The sequence below is a fragment of the Mustela erminea genome, chromosome 4 (genome assembly GCF_009829155.1).
Source record: "Mustela erminea isolate mMusErm1 chromosome 4, mMusErm1.Pri, whole genome shotgun sequence".
Lineage (NCBI taxonomy): Eukaryota > Metazoa > Chordata > Mammalia > Carnivora > Mustelidae > Mustela > Mustela erminea.
The window spans coordinates 141377644-141395588 of record NC_045617.1 but is presented as its reverse complement, the minus strand read 5'-3'; the positions used below and the strand labels follow the sequence as shown (position 1 = coordinate 141395588).

The following is a 17945-nucleotide window of genomic DNA, read 5'->3' as shown; positions in this document are numbered from 1 at the left end:
CAGCAAACACTTTTGAATGAACGCATGAATGAATTTAAAAGGATAGGAAGGGACTAGTGATGGTATTATGGAGGTAGCAGAAGCACCTAGGCATAAAGCTAAATGATGTGAAAGTGCAAATCGTTTGAAGATTCTGAGGGAAAAGTGGTCCTGGCAGGAAAAAAAAAGCAAAAAGCTCAAAGGTGGGAATGAACCTGGCTTTCTGGGGGAACATCAAAGGCTTGTGTGGCCACAACAGCCACAGGTGTCAGAGAGGTGAGACTGTCAACAACTGGATTGCATAGGACTTTATGAACCATAAATTTTTTTTTAAGATTTTTTTTTTTTTTTTGACAGAGATCACAAGCAGGCAGAGAGAGAGAGGAAGGGAAGCAGGTTCCCTGCTGAGCAGAAACCCCTGAGGGCTGGATGTGGGGCTCAATCCCAGGACCCTGGAATAATGACCTGAGCAGAAGGCAGAGACTTACCACTGAGACACCCGGTTACCCCATGAACTGTAAATATTTTGAATTTTATTCCAAGTATGAAGAGAAACCACTGGAGGGTTTTAAGCAAGAGAGTACCCAATCTGATAACTTAAAAAAAAATCACCTTGGCTGCTGTGCCTGTAGCAGGGGATGGGGGTGGCAATGTGGAAGCCACCTGGCCGCTGAGAGGCTGCTTCCAAATCCAAGCAAAAGGGTGCACGGACAGGATTTGAGTGGCATCAGAACAGTGGGGAAATTGATATAAAATTTGAGGGTAGAGATGACAGGATTGGCTTACAGTGGTTGAGGAGTAGGGAAAAGAAAGCAAGGGAATCACACACAGAAAGAGGGAGCTATTGAGAAGCGAAAATACTGCGTTCCGGTTTTGAAATGTTGAGTTTAAAAGGTATCTGCGCAGCTGGCCTAGAACTCCGGGAGAAGGGTCTGGACTGGGCAATACCGTATTTATTGTACGATCTCCCCCACCTTTACGGGTCTGAACCGGGCAATACCGTGTTTCCTCTATTATCTCTCTCACACACCCCTACACTTAAGGGTCTGGATCGGGCATTGCCGTATTTACTCTACTATCGCCCCACAGTCACGGGTCTGGACTGGCAATATCATACTACCTCTATTATCTCTCTCTCACACACACGCACACACATCTACATTCACAGGTCTGGACTGGGCAACACCGTGCTTCCTCTATTATCACACTCACACACACACGCCCCCCACGCTTACAAGTCTGGACCGGGCAGTACCGTATTTCCTCTATTATTGCTTTCTCTCACACCTCCGCATTTACAGGCCTGGAAATCGCGCGCGCACACACATCTCCCCCTATATTGACAGGTCCGGACATGGATTTGTCTTTGGTGACGTGAACCCTCAACGTCGTAGGGTCTTCTTCCTTTCGGTGCAACTTACAATCCATGGGGTCCTGAGAAATACGGCAGTTTCAGGACTCACCCCCAGCACGGTCTCTGGAACCTATAGGAGACCACCCATCTAGTCATTGCTCTCAAGCTCTGTGCCACACTGTAGGTAGCGACTTCCTGGGATAGAAACTTCTCTGCCACCAGCCGCCCGCCCCCTCCCGGGCCAGGCTGCCCCCCTTTTCCGGGAAGGAACCGAGGAGACAATACCCAGGCAGGCCCCCTAGCGTTCTCGCGATCAGCCCAGTCAGGCCGGCCTGCCGCCCCGGACGCGGCCCGCACGCTTCCGCAGCAGAGATCCCCCGAGCCAGGCCCCGAAGCCCCGGCGGCCCCGGAGCGCGCCGCCCCTCCGCCCCCGGCCCGGGCGACCCCGCGCGGCCGCGCCCCGGCCCCGGCTCCCCGCGGAGGCGCCCGGCAGCCCCGCCTCCCCCACCCGCGCGCGCCAACTCCCAGCTCGCGGCCCTGATTGGCCGCCGCATTCCCGCTTTCCTTCCCGAACCGCCATTTTGAAAATCTTGTTGATTCGGGGGAGCCGAGAGCGCGGCGCGAGCGTCACGCCAGAGAGCGGCCCGTGCGCCTCCTCCTCGGCGCTCGCCGCCGCCTCCCGAAGCCTCTTCGTGCCTTCGCGCGCCAGGCCCGCGGCGGCCGGCACCCGCGGTGAGGGCTGCGTCGGGGCGGGGGAGGCCGAGAGGGCGCCGCGGGCCCGCCCGCCTGCACCGCCGCGGCCATTTGGACGGCGGCCTGGGGCGGGGGAGGGGACGCGGGGCGGCCGGCGGCGGCGGCGGCGCGGGCGAGCGGGCGGGGGGCGGCGCGGGCCGGGCGGAGGGAGGGGCGGCGCGGCGCCCGCGGTTTCCCGCCTCGGGAATGCCCGGAGCCGCAGGGAAGTCGCCCCTGGGGAGTGAGCGCGGCTGTCCCGGGCGCGGGAGGAGGCAACTTTGAGGTCGGGGTTCCCGCGGCCCGCGGCGTTCCGGGGCCGGGAAGCGTCGGGCGGGTCGCGGCGGCCGCCCCGTTCCTGCCGCGGGGAGCGAGGGGACCGAGACGTGTGGCTTCCTGGCCGCCCGCAGGTCCACAGCATGTCCTCCTCGGGCCCAGCTGCAGAGGGAGAGGGAACCCCCGCCCAGCCCGCGTCCGAGAAAGAACCCGAAATGCCCGGCCAGAGAGAGGAAAGTGAAGAGGAGGACGAGGACGACGAGGAGGAGGAGGAGGAAGAGGAGGAGGAGGAGGAAGAAAAAGGTGGGAGAAAGTCGGGTCGCTGGTGACGGATTTCACAGAAAACCCTCCTGCCCCCCCCTTTTCTTTTTTTTTTTGCGCCTGGAGACGCCAAATCGGAGGGATCTCTAGCGAGAATGTTTGCGAGCTGTATCCCGGTTTGGGGTTGTGCAGCAGCGGAGCCTTCGCTCGGGGGGTTCCGGGTGGTAGGACAGAACGTGTGAGCGTCGCTCCTGCGTGTCTCGGAGCGCGGTGGACTCCTGGCCCCAGTGCGGGCTCGCAGCGCCTTCCCCCGCGACAGGACGTTTCTGAGTTTCAGATCTGCTTTTTTTAAAACCGCTAGCTTGTGCAGTCGCCAGGGCAGCCGTTTTTTAATTTCCATCTTTTGCTCATGTAAGTACAGGTGTGGGTCTGTCTTTGGACGTTATGGCGAGGTCGTTCCTGAAACACCACGCGAAGACCTAAAGACGCGATTTTGCTAGTCCTGGAAGTCCTTGGACAACTTCGGTGTCTCTGCGGGACGTCCGCAGGGGCCCTTCTCAAAGGCTCGGGGGAGTTGACTTTCGCGGGGAAGCACCAGTGAAAGCTGTCGCTGCTTGAGAAAGTAGTTACATGTGAAAGCGGTGAGCTGTGAAAGAGATCCGAAAGCTGTCTCAGTTTTGGAGCGGCGGAAGAGCTGTATTAACCAGTATTTACCTGGAGGCATGAAGACCCCGGCAGAATTCGGGGGTGGTACAGCAGCGCTTTCCCCCGGCGCGCGTGGGGCCGGGCCAGCTTCCGAAAACGTCTGCAGCCACTTAAAAAATCCAGGTCACGGTTCTTAGAATTCTCTGATGATGTTAGCCCAGTCTAGGTTTGTTTCGCAGGTGGCTCCAGCTCAGCCAGACTTAGGAAGAAGTTGGAAGTTTTTTTTTTTTTTTCCCTAGACCCGGGTTCAGGTGTCAGTTTCTTTTAAGTCTAAAGGTGCCCAGGGTCAGCACCTTCTGAGTGCAATCTGGGTTGAGTTGACATGGTTTGTTTAAAGCGGTAGGAGTTCTGAGAAAGGAGCACTTCCACACTTTAAGTACAGAAATGCTTAGGAAAAATACACAAATTTACTTCCAAATTATTCATAATGCAGTAACTGAAAATTGGCTGCAGGATCTCAACTACTAGTCCAAAATTTTCCTCCAGGCGTTTTTTTCCTCCCAATTTTTTGTTTTTAAGTTCCTTTTTAAAGATAGGGTGGTGATGATACCACTTAGATGATGCATTCCTGTGTGTCAGGGAAAATTAGAGAAATCAGGTAAAAATACCACAAATGGCAGATACAGCAATGTTTGGGGAACTGATGGTAGCTGAAGTTGTGATCCCCCCCCAGTTACCCCCAAGCTTTTTGAGGTGTTTGTGGAACAACTAAAATTGTAAAGGTTTTTATCCTGGTTAGCCCTGAAAATTCTGCAGCTGAGGCATCCCAAGGCAGTGTAGTCTGTGCCAAATGAAGGTGGGGTTGACTTGACTTGGGTGGGGGAGGAGCTAGAAAAGATGACTTTCAGGTTTCTGTCTTCAGGAGCTGAATTGACAATATTACTGTTTTCTGAAAGATAGAACTCACAAAGGTGAGCGGGTTTAGAGATGAGTATGACTTCTGTTTTGAGCCTACTGCATTAGGTACCTATAGGACAAGAAGTGGAGCTGTCCAGTTGGTGCCCCTGATAGCTGATTTGAAACTCCTGACTAGAGAGGGATCAGGAAAGTCATTAGCTTATGGATGGTAATCAGAGGTGAGCAGATGGTTTAAATCACTCAGGGAAAGGAAGTAGCATGATAACACGGTTTGTGGTAGAGTGCATTTTCTTCACTCTGCACACCATTGCCGGAATATACCTGCCGGAATCCCTTTATCCTTCCTAATTCTTTCTGTGCAAATCCTTACATCTCCAAATCTTACCTATCCTTCAAAGCCAACTCCAGTGTTTTGATCCTTTTTCCTTAATCCAAAAATAATTACTCTCTTCAACTCAAAGAACTTTTATGTGTAGATTTCCTTTAGTGTTCTATCATCTTCTGCTTGGAGTATGTTTGTGTCTCATCACTACCAGTGGACGTGATCTCTTTCAAGAGTTTTTCAGTGTCTTAACCATCTGTTCATCTCCCCTTTAGTATCTAGTGAAACTATACCCAAGAGTTCAGTTTAATGAATGGACCTTCAGTGATAGTGTCCTCTTTTTTTTATCTGAATTTATCTCAGTAGTTAAATCGTTTTGGAAATTTAAGCTCAGTGTTTTAAGTTTTAAAGTATATGTTCTTTATTTTCTAGTCTTTTTTAATAAAAGTAGTCTGTACTATAAATAGTTTAACTTTTTTAGAATGATTTATGGCCGTTGTTATAAACATTTACTGAACTACAAAGTGACGTCCACCCCGTCAATTGCAGTAAATGTAAACTTGTAGAATTTTACCCTATTTATAGCAATTTCAGGCTGCTCTGCCTTAGCTAAGGTGCTTTTCTTTCATCTGCTTACTGAATTACTGCTTTTCTTTGTATATTTTTGAAGTTGTTTTAATCTCTGTCTAAACTTGCTGTTTGATGAGGTACCATAAACTAAATCACAGTCAATAGAATTAGATCTAATCAAAAAGTAGGCTTAGTGAGGGCTGTGGTGATTTTGCAGTCACTAGACTTTCATTGGCAACAGCTGTTAAGTGCAATAAAACTTTGTTTGCTTTGTGATTTTTTCTTTTTTAAACTGAATCCCTGGTGAGGTTGCCAGGTAAGTAAAATACTACTCTGGGGCGCCTGGGTGGCTCAGTGGTTTAAGCCTCTGCCTTCAGCTCAGGTCATGATCTCAGGGTCCTGGGATCGAGCCCCGCATCGGGCTCTCTGCTCAGCGGGGAGCCTGCTTTCCCCTCTCTCTATGCCTGCCTCTCTGCCTACTTGTGATCTCTCTCTATCAAATAAAAAAAAAAAAATACTACTCTAAAAAAAAACTTGGTGATGCTGTTAACTTATCATTAAGTATTTTCAACTTTCTTTCATCATTTGCTTCTCAGAGTCTTGGTTAGAAGAAGAGTAAGGTGTTAGAGGTTTCTGCAGGGTTTTGCTACATGTTTATCCATAGTGTTAACATGTTTTTTAAGCTTTTAGCTATTTAAGAAGTATTAAATTAATTTCTAGAAAAAAGTCTCATCGTGGAAGGCAAGAGGGAAAAGAAAAAAGTAGAGAGATTGACCATGCAAGTCTCTTCCTTACAGAGAGAGCCATTTACCATTGCACAAGGTAAGTTTGTTCTTTTCATTTTATGGTAAAACTGCCTGAATGTACAAAATGATGGTTAGCGGTGCTTAGTTTTTAGTGTTGACTAAGTAGTTACATATTATATGTATAATTTTATTTAGTTTGCCCTATTTAGCAAAAGCTGTATGTAAATAATTGTGATGAAAATGACTTTGTAAATGTATTAACATGTAAAGGGTATTTAATTATTACAGTGTTTTTTTCTTTTTTTCTAGGAAAGGGACAGAAACTTTGTGAAATTGAAAGGATACATTTCTTCCTGAGTAAAAAGAAAACAGATGAACTTAGAAATCTACATAAACTGCTTTACAACAGACCAGGCACAGTTAAGACCTTTTTTATATCTTTAACCTAGTAACATATTTATGAAAAGAAGCATAATTTTAGTTCTGGAAAGGTCTTCAGCAATCAGCTAGTTCAGTTTCTGTACCATACTAGTGAACAAGCTGAGACACATACTTATTAAATGATTTATTGTAGAATATATAGTTAGATATTAGCAGTAGGATTGTAATATCCAGGCTTTGTACTATAGTTATTTTTATGCCAAACCGAAATTTCAAAATGTGAAATCCAAATAGTGGTGATTTTTAGTGCTCTTTAAATGTATTAAACTTATTTTTTGGATATATCTAGCTATTCAGAATAAATGATACAGTATAATTTTATCTCATTTTGAGCAGATATCTGGTAAATTTAGGTGGTAATTTTTTGTCAGGGAATTTGTCAGAACAAATCATTATATCATTTACCAAATTACACTGTACACACAACTTCAATATTTTGTATAATTGAGGAAACTTTGCTTTGGGCTATGCATGGGCAAAGTGAAGCTTGCAGTTAGAATCAAATGTCTGGAGCATGGTATAATTTCATGTCATCCTCACTACAGTCTGATATATGCAGGTCTTATTACTGCTAAATAGTATTAACTTTTAGAGGTTCTTTGTTCTTGTCAAAGAATAAAATCCATGACTGAATGATTTGGGAAATAAATATTACTAGTGACTTGCATTATTTAAGAAAAGGGAGTTTTTCTAAGAAGTAACCTTCCACATCCCCCAGTGTTGTCAGATAACATTTAGTTGTGGTTTTATAACTGCCAGTAAAAATTCCCAGATGGAAATTCATTCAAAGTGAAATTGTTATTTTTGAAGAATTAAACTTACAAGCCTTTTTTATAACGTTAATACTTTAGTAACAAGTATAGTTTTCAGTTGTGATTAAGAAGTGCTGAATAAACCACTGCTGTAAGTGGGAGACAGATACGAAAATAAAGATGTTGGCTTTGAATTTTTTTCTTATGTACATCTCTGGGTAATAAATAGCATTAATAATAAGGGAAACATTTTCAGGTGTCCTCGTTAAAGAAGAATGTGGGTCAGTTCAGTGGCTTTCCATTTGAAAAAGGAAGTGTCCAATACAAAAAGAAGGAAGAAATGTTGAAAAAGTAAGTTATTTTCTTAAGTATTGTGTTTTGAACAATGTGTTAAAAGTTTATTTTTAATCATTTAAATATGACCATTTAGACCTTTTTTTTTTTTTTAAAGATTTTATTTATTTATTTGACAGAGAGAGAGAGCGCACAAGTAGGCAGAGAGGCAGGCAGAGAGAGAAGGAGAAGCAGGCTCCTGCTGAGCAGAGAGCACGGTGCGGGACTTGATCCCAGGGTCCTGGGATCATGACCTGAGCCGAAGGCAGAGGCGTTAACCCACTGAGCCACCCAGGCGCCCCCATTTAGACATTTTTAGTAGACTGCTAATTCTTTGCTTTAAGTGCCAAGATCTGAGTTTTCTTCATAACTATCAACTTGGGATGTTCATTACTTTCCAATAGTGACTATTAGGAGTATTAAAAACTTACAGGTAATGACGTTTCTACTTCTTAGAAGAACTATATGCACAAGTTGTTCATGTAGTCCAAAAAGTCAAAGGGGAATATAGTGAAAAATCTCCCCCACTCTTGTTCTCTGCCAGCCACTCTGTTCTGTGAACTTACAGGTACCATTTAAACTATTTTGAAGATAATTTGATAGGAACACTGTTCTTTACCATAATGCAAGCAAGATGTTATATTAAGAGCTTTTGTTTGTTAAATCCCCTATAGTTTGAGTTCTAAATAAAAAAGATGATTACCCGTTTCTTCATCAAAATGTTGTCATAGTAGGAGTGCTAAGGGGGAAAATGTAGTATTTAATCACCAACCGGAAGCGTTGTCAAATCTGTGAATTTTATAGTGCTGCAAGCCTTTTACATTATTTCCTAGGGAATTGACTTTTTTTTTTTTTTTAAAGTAGGCTGCATGCCTAGTGTGGAGGCCAGAATGGGCCTTGAATTTTGACCCTGAGATTGAGACCTGAGCTGAGCTCAAGAGTCAGATGCTTGACTGAGCCACCCAAATGCCCCAACTTCATTTATTCTTTTTACTCTCTTTAAAACTTAACTAGTAAACGGTGTTTTCAATTTATCAGTGATCATATTTGGGTGTATTTTGTACATTAGTCAAGATTATTAGGAAAGTACTTTTTAGATTTGGAGAAATATTGGATGTTTTTTAATGTTTGTACCTGAGCCAGTTTTGTTAGCTATTGTCTTTTTATGTTGTGGAGAATATTTATAAACTTCGGTGCATAATAAATTGGATTTCTTTCATTTTCTGTTTTAGATTTAGAAATGCCATGTTAAAGAGCATCTGCGAGGTTCTTGATTTGGAGAGATCAGGTGTGAATAGTGAACTGGTGAAGAGGATCTTGAATTTCTTAATGCATCCAAAGCCTTCTGGCAAGGTGAGGACCAATTTTTATAATTTCAGTAACAAATCAAGTATTCATAGTCTCTCCTTACTTTTTTTATGGAACAATTTAGTTCGTTAGCATTTCTTGTCAATATTCAGTATTGCCTTCTGCATTCAAAGAATATGGCTCTGTTGACATATCTGCCAGTTTCATGATAGACTAACATAGAAGCCACACAGATACATCCTCTCATCAGATAAAAGAGGTATAAGATTCAGAAAAATAATTATTCACTAAATTAAGTTAAATGGACAGAAATACAAAGTTCCAGGGTTATATATCTAGAAGGCACTGGAAGAACAGAAACAGGTTGAGTTGAGGATGAGGTGCTGGATTGATCAGGGAGGGTGTGCAGCCTTCCGCTAGGTCAGGAAAGATAAGACGTGGATATATTAGAACTGGATGATTTCTAGACACTGGAATAAGATTATGAAAATAGAACATTAAAAAAACAAAAAACAGGGGCGCCTGGGTGGCTCAGTGGATTAAGCCGCTGCCTTCAGCTCAGGTCATGATCTCAGTGTCCTGGGATCGAGCCCCGCATCAGGCTCTTTGCTCAGCGGGAGCCTGCTTCTCTCTCTCTCTCTGCCTGACTCTCCTCCTACTTGTGATTTCTCTCTCTGTCAAATAAATAAATAAAATCTTTAAAAAAAAAAAAAAAAAAAAAAAAACCCAAACTGACCTTATAAGTTTCTTGGATTGGGTTTCCAGAAGCAGCAGAGCCCAGGAGCTGAATAGGGAAGTAAAATGGTCTTATACTTTCCCCCATTCTTCCTTTAATTTAGATTAGGTTTGCCCGAATTGTTTAACAAATGACATGACTGACTTGAAATGTCTGTTGAAGTGTTAACTTACCAGACCCTGCCTTTTCAGTTTGTTTGAAGTTTGTCAGAAAATATTTTTAATATTCTTCCATATTTTGATAGTAAAGAAATTATGAAGAGATCTAGAGGACCTAGGAGTTCGGGGGCATACCTTCAGTGAGGGGAGAAGTCATAAAGATTAGGAATCAGAAAATAGCTCTGGGGCTTTGGTTTTATCTGCTGCTGATCCAGTCTGTCATTAGCTGCGCAAAGACTGATAAAGGATATTTTCATAAATTGTCATGCAGCTGAAAACCCAAGGGCCATGGTAAATCTTTTGTTTCAGTGTTTTGAATTGGCTTAAAGATGAGAGATTATCTCTTTTTCTAAGTTTTTACTATGCCAGACTTCAATTTCATGTGACGATTGAATACCATTTCTCCGGAAGACATTATTAAGTTGCTTAGGTTACGAGGGATATGTTTATATTCTTTTCCTCAGTGATTTTTTTAATTGTTGATATAGGACCTGATTACTCTTTTAAAAATTAATGAGGACTCCAGAAGCTTTTATATTTGTTATTTTTATATTTACTGTATTATAAATAAAAACCGAAAAAATTTTAAAATTAACGGTAAACCTACTACATGTTAACACAAGTAATATTTTATATGAAAAATAACTAGACTGCACCCCAAATTAGAAGAATATATTTTTGCAAGTCTGTTCATGTCTGGCTATTCTCACTTGCTTCTGCATTTCAGTTTTTTGCACTTGTGACTTTTTTTTATTGAGAGTATGTAAAGGAAATCATCTTCTCACAGGTAAGTAGTTAGAAAAAGGAATATTTTAAAAACCTGGAGATAGTTATGTGTTTACTCCTTTGATACAGTACCAAAACTCCACAGTAGTAGTTGGTTGAAGGTTCATTATAATGTAGTCTCTGACACGAAGTCAATGAACTCTTGGGCTTTTTATCTATGATTTGTAATTGCATTCACCATTTATTTATTTATTTTTTTTTTTAAAAGATTTTATTTATTTATTTGACAGAGATCACAAGTAGGCAGAGAGGCAGACAGAGAGAGAGGGGGAAGCAGGCTCTCCACTGAGCAGAGAGACCGATGCGGGGCTCGATCCCAGGACCCTGAGATCATGACCTGAGCCGAAAGCAGAGGCCTTAAGCCACTGAGCCACCCAGGCGCCCCTGCATTCACCATTTAGAACTTACTGGTTTTTCTGAATTATGCGGATCTTCCAGATGTGGGCACATTTCCACTAAACACTGTCAAAAAGTCATTCATTAATATAACCACCATCTCATCAGAAGAATCTTTAGGTATTGGGAGACTGTTAGTTCATGGTGATGGATGTGAGTAATCCATGTGAAGTTTTGACATTTGTCATTGGCAGTAAATACCATCCGTTGTTTTCCTTACAGTGACAGGTTCATCTTTATTTTGAACACCTGTCATTTCAGCATCTAAGTCTGAATAGGCATCCTTTGATAGTTCTTTTACAAATGGTGTTTCATGGAAGAGGTAGCTAGCTTAGCTCACAGCTCAGTTGTGCACGGGATTTTTCTTGAGAAAGCCAGTGAAGTTCAGTGTGTAGCGAACATATTCTATGTGTACCTCCCATTTTGTTACAGATTGCATAAAGACACTTATAGGTTGAAAGTTAATACAATATTTACTGCTTCATCAAAGACGTTCTTAAAGGAAACACCTTTTTTTTTCTTTCTAGTTTGTGGCTGTGAGGAATACAGTGACTGTTAGCACAGTTGGCGGCCTCCGCCTCCTTTGGTACTAAGGTGCCTGCAGTTTTACAGTCACCTTTGCCTTTGTGTAGTCAGTACAGATGTCAACACAGTGAAAAGAGAAAGTACATAATGTCATGATTTTATTATGAAAATAGTTTTTACCTCGTGGGCTTCTGAAAAGGCCTCGGGAAACCCCAGGGTGCATGAACCATATTCTGAGAACCACTCTTTTAGCCTTACATAATACAACTCTTTTTTAAAAACTTTTAATTAATTTTATTATTTCAGTGTTCAAGATTCATTGTTTATATACCAAACCCATGCTCCATGCAGTATGTGCCCTCCTTAATACCCACTACCAGGATCACCCATCCTCCCTCCCCCCACGGAATCCAACTCTTACACATCCACTTTCTGTGCAAGATTCTGTGAGAACTAATCCTCAATCTAATGATAATCGATCTCAAGTTATTTTCTATACTACCGTACCTTTTTGTCATTTAAGAAAAACTGTAAACTTATTAGTACTAATTTCTTTCTCCAAGATAATAAAATGATTGAATTAACATTGTTTTACTATCCTTTTTTTGTACTTCTACCTTGATTTTCTGTTTTTTCAGATTTTGCTTCTAAAAAGGGATGATGCTTTTAAGACTGGATTCTGGTTAATAGAGTCAACTATTTTTAGAACCAGTCTAAGAAAGCTCTAAAACATTTATGTATTGTTACTTTTTTTTAAAGCTCCTCACTTATTTTTGGAAGTTGTATTTTTTTATTGGTTACTTGAATGATTTAACGTATTCTTCCACTTCCTGCTTAGATTATCCTGCACCCATCATATTACTACTGAATCCATATACAGATCTTATTCTTACTACCTGTATCTGGTTCCTGAACTTAGATAGTAAGGGATACCGCATTTTTCTAATATGTTTGAGTCCTGGATTTCATATGATAGTTTGGACAGTGAGTCACCTTTGCGCCAGTGAGATCAAAGAATTTATACAAATAGTTTTAGTTCCTGGTACTAGTTGGTAATAGTTAACAGGTCACATAATAAGGATATCTATATACATTCAAGGAAGTTTTTTAATAGACCCTTATAGAGAAACCCTCTGAGAAATATCACTGGTCTACTAACTTAAAATTCCTGAAGTGACCTACATTAACTCTTGCCCAGTCTGCCTTTAGGAAGGATGGGGTTGGGGGGGGGTAGCTAGAGGCTGTCTTGGGGATTATACATAGCCTGAGAACACATACACAAAACAGCCACCGTTTCTTAATTTTTGTGCAGGGGACAGTGACCTTTAAGACTGAAACTTTCTAGAAGAGAAAGAATTTGTGATTCTGCTAGCTTCATGAGAGATTTTTCCTAAAGTTACTTCTAATATTTGTATGGTTGCATATCATAAGGTTATGTTACCAAATTTTCCTTACTGTTTTTGCTTATTATAGAAAATAATAAAGGCAAAATAAAAACAAGATACCTATTATTTTGGAAATTGTAATTCCTCAGGGTAAATCTTTTCAGATCTTTTACGCAAGGTTATTTTATGGTTTTCAATTTCATAAGCTAGCAAATACTCCCCTAAGAAAGCACTTAAGAATTAAATTTGCCAGTTGATATAATCAAATTGTTTCCTCGCGTGATCTCTGCTTTTAAATACGCGTGGTTTAATTAAATATCAGAGTAAAAGCAATACATGTATTTTGTGGTTCTTAATTAGCTTCATAATTAACATCCCAACACTAATTGCATATTTAGAATCATCAATGAGAGTATAATTCTGACATTACTGAAAGTAGAGCCCAGAAGTAATATGAATATAAACTATATAGTTCATAAATTCAGGATGTGTAAAGTGAGGTTTTATTTCCTTTATGGATGTCTGCAATCTTTTGATTGGAGGATCCCCTATAGCAAAAATCTCTGGCATTAATAGGTTTTTGGTTTTTTGGATGAGATTATTAATTAATTAGTTTTTTATTAACATAGTATATTATTGTTTTCAGGGATACAGGTCTGTGATTCATCAGTCTTACACAGTTCACAGTACTCACCATAGCACATACCCTCCCCAATGTCCATCACCCAGCCACCCCATTCCTCCCACCTCCCTCCCCTCCAGCAACCCTTTTTGTTTCCTAAGATTAATAGTCTTTTATGATTTATCTCCCTCTCTGGTTTTGTCTTGTTACATTTTTCCCTCCCTCTATGATCCTGTCTTGTTTCTTAAATTCCTCATATCAGTGAGATCACATGATAATTATCTTTCTCTGATTGACTTATTTGGCTTAGCATAATGCCCTCTAGTTCCATTCATGTGGTTGTAAATGGCAGGATTTCAATTTTTGATGGCTGTATAATATTCCATTGTGTATATGTGCGTGTGTGTGTATATATATGTATTGTATTTGTGTGTGTGTGTGTGTCTATATGTAGATATATAGATCTCACATCTTTATCCATTCATCTGTTGATGGGCATTTGGGTTCTTTTCATTGTTTGGCTATTGAGGACATTGCTGCTATAAACATTCGGGTGCGTGTGCCCCTTTGGATCACTACATTTGTATCTTGGGGTAAATACCCAGTAGTGCAGTTGCTGGGTCATAGGGTAACTCTGTTTTCAACTTTTTGAGGAACCTCCATACTGTTTTCCAGAGTGGTTGCACCAGCTTGCATTCCCAGCAACAGTGTAGGAGGGTTCCCCTTTCTCCGCATCCTCGCCAGCATCTGTTTCCTGACTTGTCATTCTGACTGGTGTAAGGTGGTATCTCATTGAGGTTTTGATTTGTATTTCCCTGATGGCATTGACAGTTTTAATGCTTATAGCAATGAAATAAATTATAAGTCTAACTCAAAATATTGCCTTGATAAAGTGTAAATAACTGTCTGAGATTAATACAGTGTGTACTTGGGCTTCTAATCCCATGTCAGAACAGAGTATGTATTTCCGCTTTTGTGAAGAGTCTTACCTAGGTGTTAGAACACAAATGAAAGGGTAGTGTGGACAAAAAGATCAGCTTGACACTTCAAAGATGAATTGTTCTCTGTAAATCTGCTAAGTTTGGAAATACTTCTTGAGACAGGAACAAGAATGGTTGAGTTGATAAGTAACTAACAAAAATGATTGACTTGGAAATATAATCACCCTTTGGTGTTATCTTTATTTTATTGTACACAGCCATTGCCAAAATCTAAAAAAAGTTCTAGCAAAGGCAACAAAAAGGAACGGAACAGTTCTGGAATGGCAAGGAAAGCTAAGCGAACCAAATGTCCTGAAATTCTGTCAGATGAATCCAGCAGTGATGAAGATGAAAAGAAAAACAAAGAAGAGTCTTCAGAGGATGAAGATAAAGAAAGTGAAGAGGAGGTAAAATGTTGGGTGTTTGGGGTTTTTTTCCCCTCGTTTCTTTCCATGGGGAGAGTTAAATATTCCTGTCATGTGATAGGTATAGCCAGGAAACAGCCTAGAAACTGTTATTACCGTATTGGTTGTTTTTAATTCCAAAGACGCAACAATAGTTAAGTATAGATCTTTTCTTTCTCTTAATGGAGCTTTTGGTTTTATGGTTATGCGAGAGTTTGGAGTTGGAGGAGTGAGGTTGGCTGGATTTGAAGATTAGAGTAGGAAAATGGGAAAGGAGAGCAGTGTATGTACTGAATAGGAACCCACAGAAGCAGCTGTTTGAGAATATTTTTACGTTAGTATTTTATGATTGATTTGAGGCATTTTGTTCTGTTTTATGGAAAAAAGCAAGGTTTTCTCAACTCATTGGGGATTATTTAATGAGAAGAACAGTGTTTGAAGTTCATTTGATGGGTGGGCAAGTTTTGTATCACTTAGGAATGCCTGCCGTTTTCTTTTACTTGGGCATATCTGTAAAATTTTGAGAATATTTAGTTTCCCAAGTGAAAGTTCAGGAGGAGGAGAGCTGCTGAGCCGTTTAAAAAGTTAGCTTTACCCTCTTGTTGGTGCCTGTCCTCAGATGATTTCTTACTATGATTAATAGTGTTTTGGTAGAGACTGTTTTAACTTTGTTCTGGTGTCTCCTTCAGTTGTCAGACCTTGCTATGTAAATTGGGTCATCTTCCTTGTCTTATTTAGGGACTTGATTAATTGGCCTGACTTTTTTAAGCCAAGGTGATTCTTTGTTGTGGAGGGCTGTCTTGTGCCTTATAGAATGTTTCCCCAGTAGAGGACAATAGCACCTTCCCCTACAATCCCCCGAACCTCCAGTTGTGAATACCAGAAATGTCTCCAGACATTGCAAAATGTCCTTGGGGGGTGGGGGCAGGAGGATCACCTCCAGTTGGTAACTCCTGGATTAGAAGGAATAAAGATGGGATGAACTCTGATTTTGTATGTTTGTATTTGTTTTTAGGTACATAAAATCCATGATTATTTTAATGTCAGAATTTTGTAAAGACAAAAAAGACTTAGCTTCTATAAAGCTAAGTATGAAATGCATAATAATTTACAAAAGAGTATTAACAAGTCTAGCAGGTATTTCATAATATATTTTTGGAGCAAAGGAAGATGAGAAATCTCAGCTCTAAGGTTTTTTATGGAATAGATTCTAAGGACATCAAGAGGGAAACAGGTTTGTTTATATGTGAATCTGTAATAATAGCAGTTTTGCAGTAATAATCCTCATTCAACAGATTTTGGGTTGTTACTATGTGTGTTCACTATGCTTCCTAAAACCTTTTTAAAGGCAGATTTAAAGCATGAAAAGTTGTCATAGAATATAAATATTTAATTTTTCCGTAGAGGCAATGTGATTATGGGTATGGGCTTCGGAAACTATTCTAGGTACAAATCCCAGCTGTATCTTGGAGTGTGACTTTGGGCAGATTACTTATAAACTGTAGATGTCAGCTTCTCATCTGTAATATGAGGTTAATAATGGGACCAGCCTCAAAGGGTTGATTTCAGTGACTTTCTTTAAACCACTTAGAGCAGTGTTTGGTACACGTACTGTGTATTAGCTGCTGCTATTACTAATAGTATTAAGATAACCTTTTATCATATGTAGTATTCCTAAACCTCGGCTTCCTGTTGTTGCTAAGGTGCAGGTTAAAAGGTGAGGGTGTTTTATACTCATTTTCTTACTTTTCAGATGATTGTCCTATTCTAAGTAGAATTACTTGGAAGTTTGTAATATAGATGACCTCTGATTTGTAACCATATTGGTTCCTGGACAGTGATCACAGGTGGAACTGTCCCACTTACAAATCAAAGCCTTTCTACGGGACTATAAAAAAGGATCATTTGCTAGAAACCCAGGTCAAATGGTGAAAATCCATGTAGGAAAAAAAGAAAACACAAATAGACTTTTACAGTCATATAAAGTCACACAACGTAAATGCTGTATCATAACGCTCCATTCTCCTCTTTGGTTTTTGTCCTTGGACTGGTACTGACATCCTAAAATACAATCTAGTAAAATCTGGACTGAGAAATACTCTTTTTTTTTTTTTTTTTCCTTGATAATTCTATTATTCATGGCTCTAAAGGCTATCTCAGATTTAGGACTATTCTCAAAAAACTTTATTTCTCGGGTGCCTGGGTGCCTCAGTCGGTTAAGCGGTTGCTTTTGGCTCAGGTCATGATTGTAGGGTCCTGGCGTTGGGTCCCTGCTCAGTGGACAGTCTGCTTCTTCTCCCTCTGCCTGCCACTCTGCCTGCTTGTACTCTCTGTCAAATAAATAAATAAAATCTTAAAAAAAAAAAAAGACACTTTATTTCTGATTCTGTTCCTGTGAATGGCAAGTACTAACAGAGGAACAGTATTTCTATGGTAACTGTGTTTTCCCTTATTTTTCCTTTTTTTTTTGAGGACTTAGTTAAGTGTTAACTTTGTTAGGGACTTCGCAGGCGGCATTATGTTTTATTATTACTGTGAAAGGACGTCTTTTTACTTTTTTTTTAAGATTTATTTATTTGGGGCGCCTGGGTGGCTCAGTGGGTTAAAGCCTTTGCCTTCGGCTCAGGTCATGATCCCAGAGTCCTGGAATCGAGCCCCGCATCGGGCTCTCTGCTTGGCGGGGAGCCTGCTTCCTCCTCTCTCTCTCTGCCTGCCTCTCTGTCTACATGTAATCGCTGCCTGTCAAATAAATAAATAAAATCTTAAAGAAAAAGAAAGAAAAAAAAAGATTTTATTTATTTGACAGATACTGAAAGTGAGTGCACAAGCAGGGGGAGGGGCAGGGAGAGGGAGAAGCCGGCTCCTCACTAAGCAAAGAGACGGATGTGGGCCTTGATCCCAGGACCTTGGGATCATGACTTGAGCTGAAGGCAGCTGCCTAACTGACTGACCCCCCCCCCCCGCAGGCACCCCATGGACCTCTTTTTCTAAGAGGCCAAAAGAGTTACAGGTTGATTGGAAAAGTTGTGAATTGCCTGTGGATAGAATTTTTTTGTAGATTCTTATCATAGAAAATTAGTATTAATATAAGTAATATTACTTATTAATATTACTTATTCTGTAAGTAAGTTAATATTACTTATTCTGTTTATTTCCTGAGACAGATTTTTCCTTCATTTAAATAAGATACTTCTGCCCCAGGGCACCTAGGTGGCTCAGTGGGTTAAGTGTCTGCCTTCAGCTCAGGTCATGATCTTGGGGTCCTGGGATTGAGCCCTGCATCGGGCTCCTTGTTCAGCAGGGAGCTTGCTTCTCCCTC

The 17945-nt window shown here is 41.0% G+C and overlaps 1 protein-coding gene across 2 annotated transcripts in view; it reads left to right on the top strand.

The window, feature by feature from the left end:
* Positions 1-1958: 1958 nt before the first annotated feature.
* Positions 1959-17945, top strand: part of DEK (DEK proto-oncogene) — a 34010-nt gene continuing 18023 nt past the window's right edge. The window contains exons 1-7 of one of the 2 annotated variants that reach the window (XM_032341198.1): positions 1959-2065; positions 2473-2641; positions 5775-5876; positions 6110-6219; positions 7250-7344; positions 8559-8679; positions 14441-14629. In XM_032341198.1, the coding sequence (XP_032197089.1) occupies positions 2482-2641; positions 5775-5876; positions 6110-6219; positions 7250-7344; positions 8559-8679; positions 14441-14629 (777 nt within the window). In that variant the 5' untranslated portion in view covers positions 1959-2065; positions 2473-2481. Of the gene's footprint in view, positions 2066-2246; positions 2257-2472; positions 2642-5774; positions 5877-6109; positions 6220-7249; positions 7345-8558; positions 8680-14440; positions 14630-17945 lie in introns of those variants that run through there. The other variant, XM_032341199.1, reaches the window with a different exon arrangement.